The sequence below is a fragment of the Dermacentor albipictus genome, chromosome 1 (assembly GCF_038994185.2).
Source record: "Dermacentor albipictus isolate Rhodes 1998 colony chromosome 1, USDA_Dalb.pri_finalv2, whole genome shotgun sequence".
NCBI lineage: Eukaryota > Metazoa > Arthropoda > Arachnida > Ixodida > Ixodidae > Dermacentor > Dermacentor albipictus.
This window is the reverse complement of record NC_091821.1, coordinates 334487344-334500282: the sequence shown is the minus strand read 5'-3', so window position 1 is coordinate 334500282 and position 12939 is coordinate 334487344. Positions and strand designations below refer to the sequence as shown.

General features: G+C 47.7%; 1 protein-coding gene across 2 annotated transcripts in view; it reads right to left on the bottom strand.

The window, feature by feature from the left end:
- Positions 1-12939, bottom strand: part of LOC135915055 (ELL-associated factor 2-like) — a 141967-nt gene that overhangs the window by 25670 nt on the left and 103358 nt on the right. The window contains exons 2-4 of one of the 2 annotated variants that reach the window (XM_065448037.2): positions 8989-9083; positions 6462-6613; positions 3058-3443 (exon numbers count right to left, since the gene is read on the bottom strand). In XM_065448037.2, the coding sequence (XP_065304109.1) occupies positions 3058-3443; positions 6462-6613; positions 8989-9083 (633 nt within the window). The remainder of the gene's footprint in view (positions 1-3057; positions 3444-6461; positions 6614-8988; positions 9084-12939) is intronic. The other variant, XM_065448038.2, reaches the window with a different exon arrangement.

Here is a 12939-nt window from a genome sequence, read left to right as displayed (position 1 = left end):
AAGAGAATTATGTTGATGATGAGCATACAAGAAATGTCAAGACAAAGAAAGGAGCCCAATCTCGAGGATGTAATGTCCCCAGTAATGCCACAACTGAAGTGGTTGTGCAAGTTGCATCCTAGAGTCGGTTATGTTGCAGATCAGCATGTGTGAGAGCAACTGGAGAAGTAACCAAGAACACGTGAAATACCTTAAAGAAAACAGAGGAATAAGATTATGTATGCTCATAGTGTAACAAGGAGCATTTGATGCTTACGTTTACTTATGGATACAATACTGGTAAGCACCGATTGTTGTTTTCTTCACAGGTAGATTCCTGTTACGATTGAAAACAAGCAATTTGGCACACTGTGCTTAGGACATTCTTCCTCTAAGTGCGTGGCGAATACACAGTGTGGCAACATGTTTGGCTCTATAAGCGTGCTGTGCAAACGACTTTAGCACTAACGTGAACACAATACATGACAGTGCTGTTACTGTACACCCTTCCCATGTTTTTCATCCTACTAAAGCAAACATGCGCACATCCAGTGCTTTAAAAAATCTGACTGCACTGTGACAAATTGACTTCCACAAGCACTTAAGTTGGAATACATGCCTTGGCGCTCTGGACCATGAGGAAATATGCATTCGTTAAATGTGAATGTGAACAATGTGAATGTGTACAAGTGGTGCAACTAATATAAATGCAATTAAATCAAAAATAAAAATATTAGCTTAGAGTTGAGGTGCTCGGAATTAATGTAATGACGTATATTGGCTAGAACTTATATACGTTACACAGCGTCTGGTCAGATCTCTTCATACAGTAGTCATGATGGTCAGAAAGGTCCTGCATAAAAATTAACAGAAAGGGACTCCTATATAAAAAAAAGAACAAAAAGCAGGTGAATAAATTTGTTTCTTTCATTTGTTTTATTTTGGTAATCTGCTTTCTGCTCCTACTCAGTTTCGAGTCTTCTTTGAACTAATATTCAGGTGAGATAAGGATGCAGAAACTATCTAGTATCGCTCAAACCTTCCTGACAAAACATTATGTAAACTGATAAAATATGGGACCTTAATGATATAGCACTGCGTAAGCATCAGCACTATAAGGTTGATAACACATTGAAAATTGCAAAATAATGAACTAAGAAACTGTACCAGAAAAATATTCAATACACCCCAAATTTCAGAGGTAATGCTTTAAAACAAGCAATACACTATGGCAGGTAACACTTATTTTTTTGTAATAACAATAATACCGTTGTGATATCAGTTGCTTAGCCCCTGGCTCAATGCAGATATTTCCCCAATCACATGCTCCCATGTAAATTAAGCACTTGTCAAATGGCATGAGCCCAAAAGACATGTCATTCAGCATAAGGCCTATTGGTAATACCAGAACAAATATTTTCTATGCCACCTGAAGGACATTTTCACTGCACACTGTCTTAGTATTATATTACATCTGTTCGTTAAAGCCAAATGTCCAGCAAGCTCCACATGCTATAAATACTGCAACCGTGCAGGCACAGCAATTATAATGACTTCGTTGCCCACTTTACTATGCCACTGTCACCACAAATGCCACTGGCATTTGGGGCGGCAGGTCTGCTGGCTACAACTGCTGCTGGCATTTGTCGTTTCTAGTAAACTTAATAGCAATTAGCAGTTGGAAAATGCATAGCATGTCAGGAAACATATTCAAAGTTATATTTTGCTTCACAAATTCTTTCTAATAACACAATAAATACCGAACCTCCACAACACATGGTGCAGGATTGCCCAATTCGTGACACATCTACAGACCCCACCTCACAAGCTCCACAAGACGACTCCAAACAAGGACGCCCCACAGAAGCACAAGAAGAGCACCCGAAATCAAAGCTCATCTATATCACCACTGAAACGTGGGAGGCAAGCTTTCCTCGGACGACCTGGATGGCCAACACAGTCTCGTCGCCTGGGCCAAGGAGGCAGCCCAAGCCAGAGGGTTCCTAGAATAAGAAATCCTCACACCTAAGGTGAACCGGGTCCTAACTTGGATTACCGTTTCAGAAGCTAAAAGTTTATTTCTCGAGCTGTTAGGAATGGCCGTACGGGGTGGCAACGTGCCAGCTCTCAGCCTGCTGCGCGTGTTCCAAGCCCACAGGACGAGACGCCCTTCTGAGAACTGCCGATGACCGGCAGCCACGTGGCGCGCGGTCAGCTCAGGAATGTGGTACGGAGCAGAGTTCCACGAAGCCCTCTGACATCAACACCGAGAGCTGTGCGGCACTGAGAGCTGTGTGCGTGTGCAACACAAACATTTCCGTCCACGGGGCTCTCGAACGTGTTAGCCTTTGTGTGTGTAGGCTCAAACGTGTTAGCCTTTGTGTGTGTGGGCTGTACTGCGGGGCGGCGGCAAGTTTACAATGATTGGACGAACGTTTCCGACCACTCGCACTCCGTCCACGCCGAGCGATGACGTCGAACTATGACGTCAAGCAGAGAGCTTATAAGCAGCGTTTGCCGACTGCTAGAGCGTGCTCGTGTCGTGCTCGTGTCGTACTCGTCGTTGGGAGCTGAGTGCTCGTTGTTATGCTTAAAATGTAGTAGTGAGCTGTGTGCTCGAATGCTGTTTTTTGAATGTTAATCTTGCGGGCTCCATATGGGAGTCGCGCTAGACTGCCGATGTATGTCTTGTTTTAAAATATGTTAACCTGTAAATAAATCCTGTTCACCGAATTCATCTCTACGACCTTCGACTCCCTCAAATGGTGGCAGCGGCGAGGTAGTCCGACGAGTCCTACATCTGCTTGACAGCGGAAGGATCGTCCGACAACTCTGACACCGTGAAGCCCTTAATGTGACCAGCCTTGACATTCATCTCACAGTTGGCTCAAACCCAAACACAACGGTGATATGTAAAAAGCTATTGGAACCATGGTGCTGGTAACACCAATTCAATTGAGCTGCAAGTGTGATGACATCAGTTGAATCAACCTCCTGTACATGCTGTGTTGATTTTATAACATAGCCAGACAAGAGAAACAGAGATGAAAATAGCAGAGTGATGCAGGATGAACCTACCATGGAGGGTCTCAGTGGTCAGCAGTGGCATGCTGTCCCTGCTGGCCGAGGGAGCCCGGCTCAAGGAGCCGCCTCCCTCTCGAGGTGTCAGCAGGGTTGGCATGGAGGGGCTGCTCTGGCTGCCAGGGGGACTGCTACGCTGAGCTTGTGGCTGGCTTGGAGAGATCCTTGGCTGCTGTTGGCTAGTACGCTGCTGTTGCAATTGTGACTGTGACTGCTGGGGCCCGTTTGGGGAGCTCGAGGACCAGCTATGCTTGCCATTCGTCTGCGGCTGAGGAGGGGAGAGTTTCTGTGAGGGAGAATGCTTGCGCGATCCTCCACCACCACTGCTGCCACTGTCGATGGGGGTGATGGGCCGTGGCTGGATCTTGCTGCTCCCTTCGGCTCTGCAGAAATGAACATATGGATGAACAAGGAAGAAAGGGGAAAAGAAGTGCAGGCCAGTTCCATCTGCACAGAGAGAATAGGGTTGTGTCAAAGAATATAAGTAGTTGAAGTTCAAGTGAGACAAAAATTTTTAAATGGCTTTTAATGAAGCCTTATTCCACATGGCACTAAAATGTTGTCACTCACTCACTAAATGGCTTTTAATGAAACATTATTCCAGATGGCACTAAAATAGTGTAAGAATGCAATGACAGCCACCTTATATTACAGCCCATGTTAGCTAAAACCTCCAGATGCACTGAGCTCATCAGCAAATTTACCATAATGAAACATAAAATAATCTTCATTCATGTAAAAAGGAAATGTAATACAGATGACACCATGCATCCTACACAACCAGTCACATAACAATTTTGTGGCAATGACAACACAACAGCATCAAGTAAAAAAGCTGATCATAGAAGGTAAACACAGTCAGCGCTAAGTTCATTTGCCTTTTGCATTCCAGCTAACAGGGCTGCAACAGATAGTTTCCCTTGAAGTAAAAGGATCCACAGGTGGAGATAGTCATGAAGTACATTGAAGCAGGAGTTAGAATCTCCAATGATCACATTTGTCAAACATGTAACTGCTACTACAGTAAACGAGTTCTGAGCAAATCACTGCTGAGCTTTTCTTTTTTTCTTTCATGTTCTGTCCTCTTACCTGCTTAAAGGGTACAGTTGAACCTCACTATAATGGAGTGCCATCGGCCACGAAAATACCTCATTTATATCCGGTATTCATGATAACCACACAAACAAATAATGTCGACAAAAAAAAAACAACGATTGGGATATACACAAACGCAAGCGGGGTGCCTCCGACGGGCCAGTAAAGGGTATTACGCGGATTTCGATGGCCCGTAGGCATCTTGCCGTACCGATACGAGGCGAATGCGCAACCGCGCGAACGGTAATGTTACACAGTATGGCTAACGGACTGCGTTTCAACCAAGCGAAGCCACCACAGCCGCCCATGACAGACTTTTCGGGCAGGAAGGAGCCAGCCCCTACGTCTTACCTCAAGCCAACAATGTCCTAAAAACGGACATATTTACGGCAAACTTCTCGCGAAGGTTTGTCACCAGCCGCTCCGCTGTGTAGTCCGCTAGGCCTAACCAGCGCCGCTTCGTCGATAGTCGGCAACCATCAAAGTTGCGGTTTCGTGTCCAGTCGACATGGTGGCATAGGCGTAACTACCGGGGGGGGGGGGGAGCATGTCCCGATAAGGCACTAAAGACGATCCTCGCCGTCCAAGCAGGGGATGCGTAGTAGAAAAATGTTCGAAGCACGGGAAGCGTTCGAAGCACGGGAAGCTCAGAGTAAAATCCTATACGAAAAACGCCTGAGGAAATTGGACGATAACAGGTGGGCAGCTAAGGTATTTAAATACATATACAGAAAGAGCGTTGATTCACAATGGCCGAAAAGAACTAGGAAGCTAACCAATAAGTATGCCAGACACGAGGACGGAGAAAGATAGAGCATTAAACGACAGGTTAAAAACGCGGAAGGTAAAAATTGGATAAACTCAATGGAAAAGAAGCATAGTGTTGAACTATATCGAGACTGGAAACAGCAGATAAGGAAGGAAGCGTTTTATGATAACTTAAGAGGCAGTGCCCTTCTCTTTGAAGCTAGGTCAAGATGTCTTAGAACGCGGAGCTAGAAAAAGAAATTTAACGAAGAAAGCACATGTACTGCGTGTGGTAAACACGTAGAAACAACAGAACACCTCATACTAAAATGTGATGGTATCCAACCTGATGTCAATGCGGGCACAGTGAGGCTTCCTGAGGCCCCAGGGTTCAGAGATAACAATAGTCATGCAAATAATAAATATGCGGTGGAAATTAGCAAAAAGCGATTTGAGGACTGGTGGCTCAAAAGTAGAGAGGTGACATAAGGTTAAAAGTGTAGGAAGACATACTTAAAGAAAATGGCAAATTTCAATAACTTCCAACACAGTTAAACAAAAATAAAAAGCTGAGCATGGTGGCAACTGCCATCACCCCATTTCAAAGGGGACGTCGTCTCCTACCTTCCACCCATCCATCATCTATCCATCCTGCCGGCCATGGCACCGATAACATCGTAATCCACAAACGGTAAAACGTTTGCACGTACGCTTCGTGTGTGGTCAGTGCGAGGCGCACATTACGAACAGCTGAATTGTCTTCCGAACGGCAAGGCAAGCCAATGACGTCGCACGTCACCGAAATCAAGCGCCGAAACTCGTGATGTAATGTTGCTTACAAATAGGACCTACACTGATGACTACATCGATAGCTGCTGCACTTCTCGATTCTTCACTCGCAGGAACTTCAAGATTATATGAATATGCGTTTTAAGCTAAATTTGTTATTTAATGCTATACAGATGATACCTGTGGGCATGCAGAAATTACCAGTTATTTCTAGTTTCGATTTTTGTGTCGTACCCCTTTAAATCGACTATTCGAATTATTCAATCAATTCAGTTAAACACCTAATTAATGATAATCGACTGTCTAATATCTCAATACAAACTAGTTGCAGAAACAATGGACACCCAAACTATCAGCAGCTGTTAAGAACTGTAAGGTAGTATATAGTGAAACTGAATTACTGTAGTGGGACGCCTAAGTGCTATGTTAGTTCACATTCATCCTTTTGAAGCAATGATGACAAAGCAAGAAAGTAAATGTCTGCCTCCTGTCTAGGAGGTTCCTTAGTCCGCAGTATGGTGCAAAACGTATTCCTAAGCTGGGAATCATACTTAGGACATTGCTAGGCGGGGTAAGCCTTTCTTGCAACTAATCTAGCAATGAGGTTAGCAAACAACAGAGCAATGCCACCTTATTTCACAACTCCAAGCAGTGAAAATTTTGAAACAAATGCATCATTACAATTGACACCAGATGTAAACACAGGGTGAGATTCGGAAAAAAAGAGAGATATGGGTCTGATGAGGTGAGAGACGTGAGGACATTCTTACCTGGTCTTCTTGAGCTGGATGTTACAGCTAAGCCTCTCGAGTGTCACCTCACCGGTGACGTTGTCGACGACCAGGACACACTCCCGCTGGTATGGCCGCTGCGAGCCCTTGAACACCGTGTGCGCCGTACCGGAGCCCTGGGACAGAGGGTTCTGCAGATGGCGCAGGACCCGCGGCGGATCGCACCGTACATCAGCCACAGCGCGCACACTGGGGGCAACCATCACACGACCAGCCGGGAGAAGAGGGGCCGTATCAGCACGCGTTTACGCACCTTGGTCACACAGTGCCTTGATCCACGTGCCTTCAAACTAGAGTGCACTAACTCTTACTACAAGTGCTATGGAGTGGCTACCGCTGGTCACACACGTACACAGAAACCTGCTTTGCAGCATGCATGGTGCACCGAACAGCAACAATAAGCGGGGGAGCGAATCCTCACGGCAGCGTTCTACGGTACGCTGACGTTCAAGTGCCCCAACTGGGCTCTTCTGGAAACTTGCGTTATACAGTGGAAGTCGTAAAGGGAAGCTTGTACAGTGTTCTACGGCAAGAATTTTTTTAGAGGATCTAGTAACAGTGGAGCTAGAAGCGAACGGAATGTGAGGTCATGGTGTGAAGAGACAAGGACCGGGATAATGTAACGATTATATTCCAATGTCATTCCTTTTCGCGCTTCGTCAGTAGTCGGAGCGCCCCTCCGCCTACGTTGGGATCAGCCGGCAGTGAACGGTGGATGTTGAGTGGCATAGAATCAAACGGGTGGAATCATTACATCATACCAGTCAAGTTACCCTCTCGGCAGCACAGGCTCTCTTCCTCTGCCTCTGGACATTGCCAAATTTCGCCATATTACTGAATTCGCCATCGTGCCAGCTCTGATTGGTCCAGAGGGCTGTTGGGCCCCTATGAGTAGCTCTAAATGCCGCCATTACAAAATCTGACAACATGGCGGAATTTGACGACGTCCGGAATAACATCCCGGCAACACCAAGCGGCATTCCTCTCCCGCCTTCTCGCATACCGGAGCCTATGGCGCCCATGTGAGGTTTCATTGCGCGCTGTTATCGTCGTCGAAATTAGGCGGGTATGCGTACCACACGTCTCTTGAACAGGTAACCGCGCGGAATAGGTAAGGTTTATCGCGCATCAGAAAATGAATGCACTGATGCCAGACGGAAGTAACCCCGAAAACATGCCAGAGATGCTTCATTGCTTTGCTTTACCGCTAGTTCCTGGCTAGCGTCGACTGCCAAACGCGCATGTGTAGTTCGCATTTAGTTGCAACGGGAGCAGCACAGGAAAAACCATGCAGGTTTGCATGCGAGGAAGACAGATGCCCAGCAGAGCAAGGCTAAAATGACATATACCGAACGTCGCCTTAACAAAAGCTAATGTGTGGCTTCCCCAAAGTGTACAACCAGCAGGGACGATCCTGTGACGATTAATTTCGGCTCTATCGCCTTCGGCGTGCACCGATTGATGAAAATCATACGAAGCGCACGTGGCAAAAGAAGTATGCGATCTAGGGCACATATACCGCCAGTGTTATTCGTATAATACGTCCTTGCCGAGTGCATTGACGGTGTGGGCAGCCGCCGGAAAAGTTGGGACAAGCGCTTCGCTTTCACTGAGGCATGCATCGGGCTGGCTAGCGTTCCGCCGTGACATTACGCAGACGTCAATAAAAGTGAACGTTACAGAACACACCCGACAGTTGCTTGATTTCACCCGAAATTCAGTGCTATAGCGGTTACACTAGCGACAAGGGCAGCAGGTGTGTGTGTGTGTATATAATATAATGTGCAATCTTGTGGGCCTGCCCAGTCAGAATTAGATGTTTCGAAAGTAGGACGAGGGGTTTTTCCGCATTACACGTCTACCTGGCCCTAAGAATCAGCGGAAACCTTCGGTCAGGAAAGGTTCCCTACGGCTAAGAAAGAAATCGCAGCGCTCGAAAACAAAAAGAAAAAAAAATACCTGCAGATATTTCGTGACCTGCTTTCGCATCACACGGGAAAATTCAACACAGAAATTCCTCGTGCTTAGAACTCTGCCAGCGCCTCAAGTGTCGACGGCAGAACGTCGTAAAATAGCCGCGCGCAGAACAATAACGACGGTTCATAGTAGCTCGGATATCGGAGGCAGAGTGTTTCGGGAAGTACAGAGTCCACAAAAGAAAGGAAGATCATAGTAAATGACGCAGAAAGCACAGGGTTAAAGAAAAGATAGGCCGTCAAGCTTCCACACGAAGAGTCCCGAAGACAAGAGAAAGGGAAAATGCGCATGCGAAAGAACGCCGCGTGAGCATGCACACGTCCGTCTCGCTCGTCCCAGCGACGGGGCACCTCCTTCCTGATGTACGGTCGAGGCAGGGGGGTGAGGAGGAGTAAAATGGGATCTGCGCGTCTTGCATTGTTGCGTCCTGCCACGGCGCGATGCGATCACAATGCAACGGCGGCGGCGTGCAGCAGGCAGGAAGGCGGCGTGCCGGTCAAAGTGGGTCGCCCGCCGAGCGCGCACCTACCTCGATGTGCGGCACAGTCACAGTGATTTGGTTCTTCTCCCCCACTTCGACGTTGGCAGACTTGGACGTATCTACAGATGCCGGCTTGAAGTCGTCTGCAGAAAAGAAGTAAAGAGTAGGGGTTGGTCACACGCTCACAGACACGTCACGCCTCCCCTCCCTCCCCGTCTCCTATCAGTCAACTGCGGTTAGACAGAGGAGAAAGGCAGACCGGAGAAACCGGCAAGCCGAACAACCGTTAGCCGGAATCGGCTAACGAAAAACGACGGAGAGGCCCTTCTGATCAAAGGCACATCCGCGTCATTCGATATCTTCACGTGACCAGTTGGCACTCTCGACAACCTTACTAAAGCAGTGGTAGCCACATTAAAGCGAAATCACGCGCATCCATTCAATTCGCCCCGTCGCACTACTACTAGCTATGCTCTGAAAGTAAAGCGAAAATCCCGTCCCTCGTTTTTCTTGCTGACGCTCGCAGCACCCATGTCTTTCCATTGGATTCTGCCAAAGCGCTTCCGGCAATGGTGCCGGCGCGTAGACGCGCGTTGGCGTGAGGCTGACGCGCTCATGTGGTTGCGGCACACGGCGCTCGAAGATTATAGGGCTTGGAAAGCAAGCTCATCTGCATACAATAAGTGAATTCGACATAATCGATGAGCTTTAATGATTGCATCTGGTATACGCTCGTCTTCACTCTGCGCATGTCTGACAACCTCAGGGAATGTATAATTTTGACGCGATGTTTTTAATAAACACCAGTGGTAGGTAAGCACTTGTGCGCTTTCCTTTCTCATCCATGTTACTTTTGTGCGCGTTTCTACCGTCTCAAGCTCATAAAGCTAGGCAAGCTGCGTTATACAACTACAAAATAATAATTAATAGCTGGCAGGGGCAATACTGCTGAGAGAGTGAATGCCGTTTTCCATTCACCATAGACAAATGTGTCAGGCGACGACCGTACGCTAGACAGTTAAGGTAGGCATTAACGCCTTTCTCCCATAAAACGCGATTGAAACAATGAAAAACCACTCAAGCACGGTCTGCGCAGGTTGAAAGGCAGTGCAGATCCAGGCTGCAGTAGGCATTTCATTTAGACGCCGTTGCGTTGCCCAGCGTGTTCGCGCTACAAAGATTGCGCGGGTCAGACCGGTGATGCAATACGGCCGCTCAAGTGTTACTACCGCCACACACGGGTGAGCGACGCAACCTTGCGTCATCACACAAGAGGCGAATACAACGGCAGGACGCCTTCGAGCGCGCCCTAACTTGTTCGGACGCTTGAGGGTCGACAACAAGCTCCCTACCCGAGATAAAAGCAGACAAATATACCCGGACAAAATCTACCGCCGACTCCCAAGACAACCTCTACGCGAGGACCCTCGCGCGCATGCAGAGGCCCGTCCTTTCTCACACGAGTCCTTCGTCTCGGGAGCTTCAAGGCGACGCGCCTCGGAGCTTTGCGGGAGCTGGCGCGCGACGCTTACCGAAATGAAAAGCGATCGACAAAGAGAAGGAGGAGCGCAGCCAGGTCGCAAAAGGTCCCTGGAAAGCTGGCCGGACGGCCAGTGCTCGAGAGACGGAACGGGTTTCCCCCCATTTTTCTTTCTTTCTTTTTTCTTTCCGATCACTCGCGAGAAAGCTCGATTGGAAGGAGTGAAAAGAAAGCACCGCGCAAAGCGTGACAGAAATAAAATAAATGAAGCGAGCATTCAAAGAGACAAGGCGAAAGCAGCTCAGCGAGCTTTTGTCGGCGCCGCAGACGTCCTCAACTGCCTGGCGGCCCCATCGAGCACCGGCGAGCCATTTTCAGTGCACCGGCTCTTTCTTTTTCTTTCTTTCTTCAGAGTTGCTTATTCACGTGTTGCATGGGTTGCCACACGGTATAATGAGAGAATGAGTTTAAAGCGTACGGGCCACTTTTACTCAGGCGATACAAGAGTGCCTCACATAAAACCGTGTAGCCCGGCCGTCAGCCATATCGTTCATATACTTCTCTTATGCTCGTCATGCGGTTCGTAGCTCAACAGCACCGACTGCTTTTTCGCGGCTACTCCTCGTCACGGGGCGTAACCAAAGTGTGCATCCGCTGCGGAACACTTGACTCGGTCATTGGACATATGACCTTCGGAATATGTACACTCTACTTCCACATGAGGACAGATTCAACTGGCCGACCCAACCAGAAACTCGCTCCATCAATGAGCTAAGACTTTCTTTTAGTGTAGTGACCTTATTTCTTGACTGTCTTGACGTTCTTACACCATGTCCTCGTGTTGACTTCTGCACACAATATTTTTCAGGCACCAACATTGTAATGAGTGACGAAAAAAATATATATATTAGATATCAAAAAGACAAAGAAAATACGAAATGCTCTTCGGATAAAAAGTGCGACTGGAAGTACTTGCGATGGCACGTTCAGGTTCGCTTGCACAGAAGATAAAGCGCCTGTATGTTCGCTGCAGCGCTATGCAGCGCGGTACTGTGGCGCCTTCTAGCATGTGGTCGCTGAATGACGGCTGTTGCTTCCGAAATCTAGGTGCCAATCTTTGTGCCTTTGCCCGCATTTGATTTTTCTTTTGAACTGTTTTCATGATTAGACATATGACACCGCAGAGGCTTCAGAAAAGGTGACGCGAACCAGCGCGAGCGCTAAGTATCTTTTTTATCACAAGCATAAATTTTTGTGGTTGCACATCTTGGAGAGAGATATGTAATATGACGTACAAGAGGCATCAAACGAGAACCTTAACGGTTAAGTTCAAACAATAACTCGCTACTGAGAGTACAGGAAGCAGGCTGTGCCACTGTGTTGCATAAAAGACGATGTTCCGGGACATATACTCTATAAAGCGGCGGCAGCTTCAACCGCTGCCCCGTTGACGATGATAAGGTATATATGATGAGGACGGCACCACCGGCGGGAGGACGTGAACGACAAAACGAGCTCCGGTCATCGGACCAGCTGGACGTCGGAACCGTAGCACAACTCGCCGTAAGCCTTCTGATCGCCGGGCGGCCATCACGTCGTCCCATACTACACCGCCATCACGGACATGAAATCGCCACTTCTTCTACACAAGGCAAATGCACTTCGTACAAGAAAGGAAATGCACAGCACATGTTCACATCAAAACGTTCCGTGAAACAGCATATTCGAAGAAAAGGCGGAAAACACAGGCGCAGAAGAACAAGAAAACGTCGCTTGAGAGCTACTGGCAATGATAGAGTCAAGAACGAGGAAAGAGCAGAAGCTACAAGCGAGAAAGACAGACAAAATAGTGACTCCGTGACGGCGCGAACGCCCAAATCATAGCAGGAAAAACGCGGTGAGTAAAAGAAAGACAAAGAAACCAAAACAATCAAGGGTGACACTTCATCAAGCGAGCCTTTATAGAATCGCCAAGGCAACACCCGCGAGAAGTGAAGCCGTCCTATATGCGCGACATTTCCCTGTATAAAGTGCTCGTAAGATCATTTGCGCGCTTTCAAGAGGTAGACACCGCATACCCGTTTATTCAGAGCGAGATGATCAGCGTGCGTCCAGAATAGGGATGAACGATGCCCTGTTTCCCAGACGAGCACCTTGGCGCTGCACCGCCGCACAAACAATACCACGTCAATAAATACGAAGTAAAATAAGTACCATTCTACCATACTACAAATGCCAGTACCAAATAAACCACGTCCATAAGGAACGAAAGACTATTCGAAAAGTGCTTTACTTGTGGACATATATGCCCGCACTTGGTGACATCACAGCTGCCTTGGTAACACCGCATCAGACCCTGAAAAGTACGTCACTCGGCCGGTGCGCACAGGCCTTCCCAATCTGGCACCGACCATATCACATCTATAGGCTGAGCCAGCCACACAGCTTTCGCTACTGCGACCACGGGTTCCAAGCCGCTTGATAACTCCACGACTATAAACGACTGATCAGAGCATGGT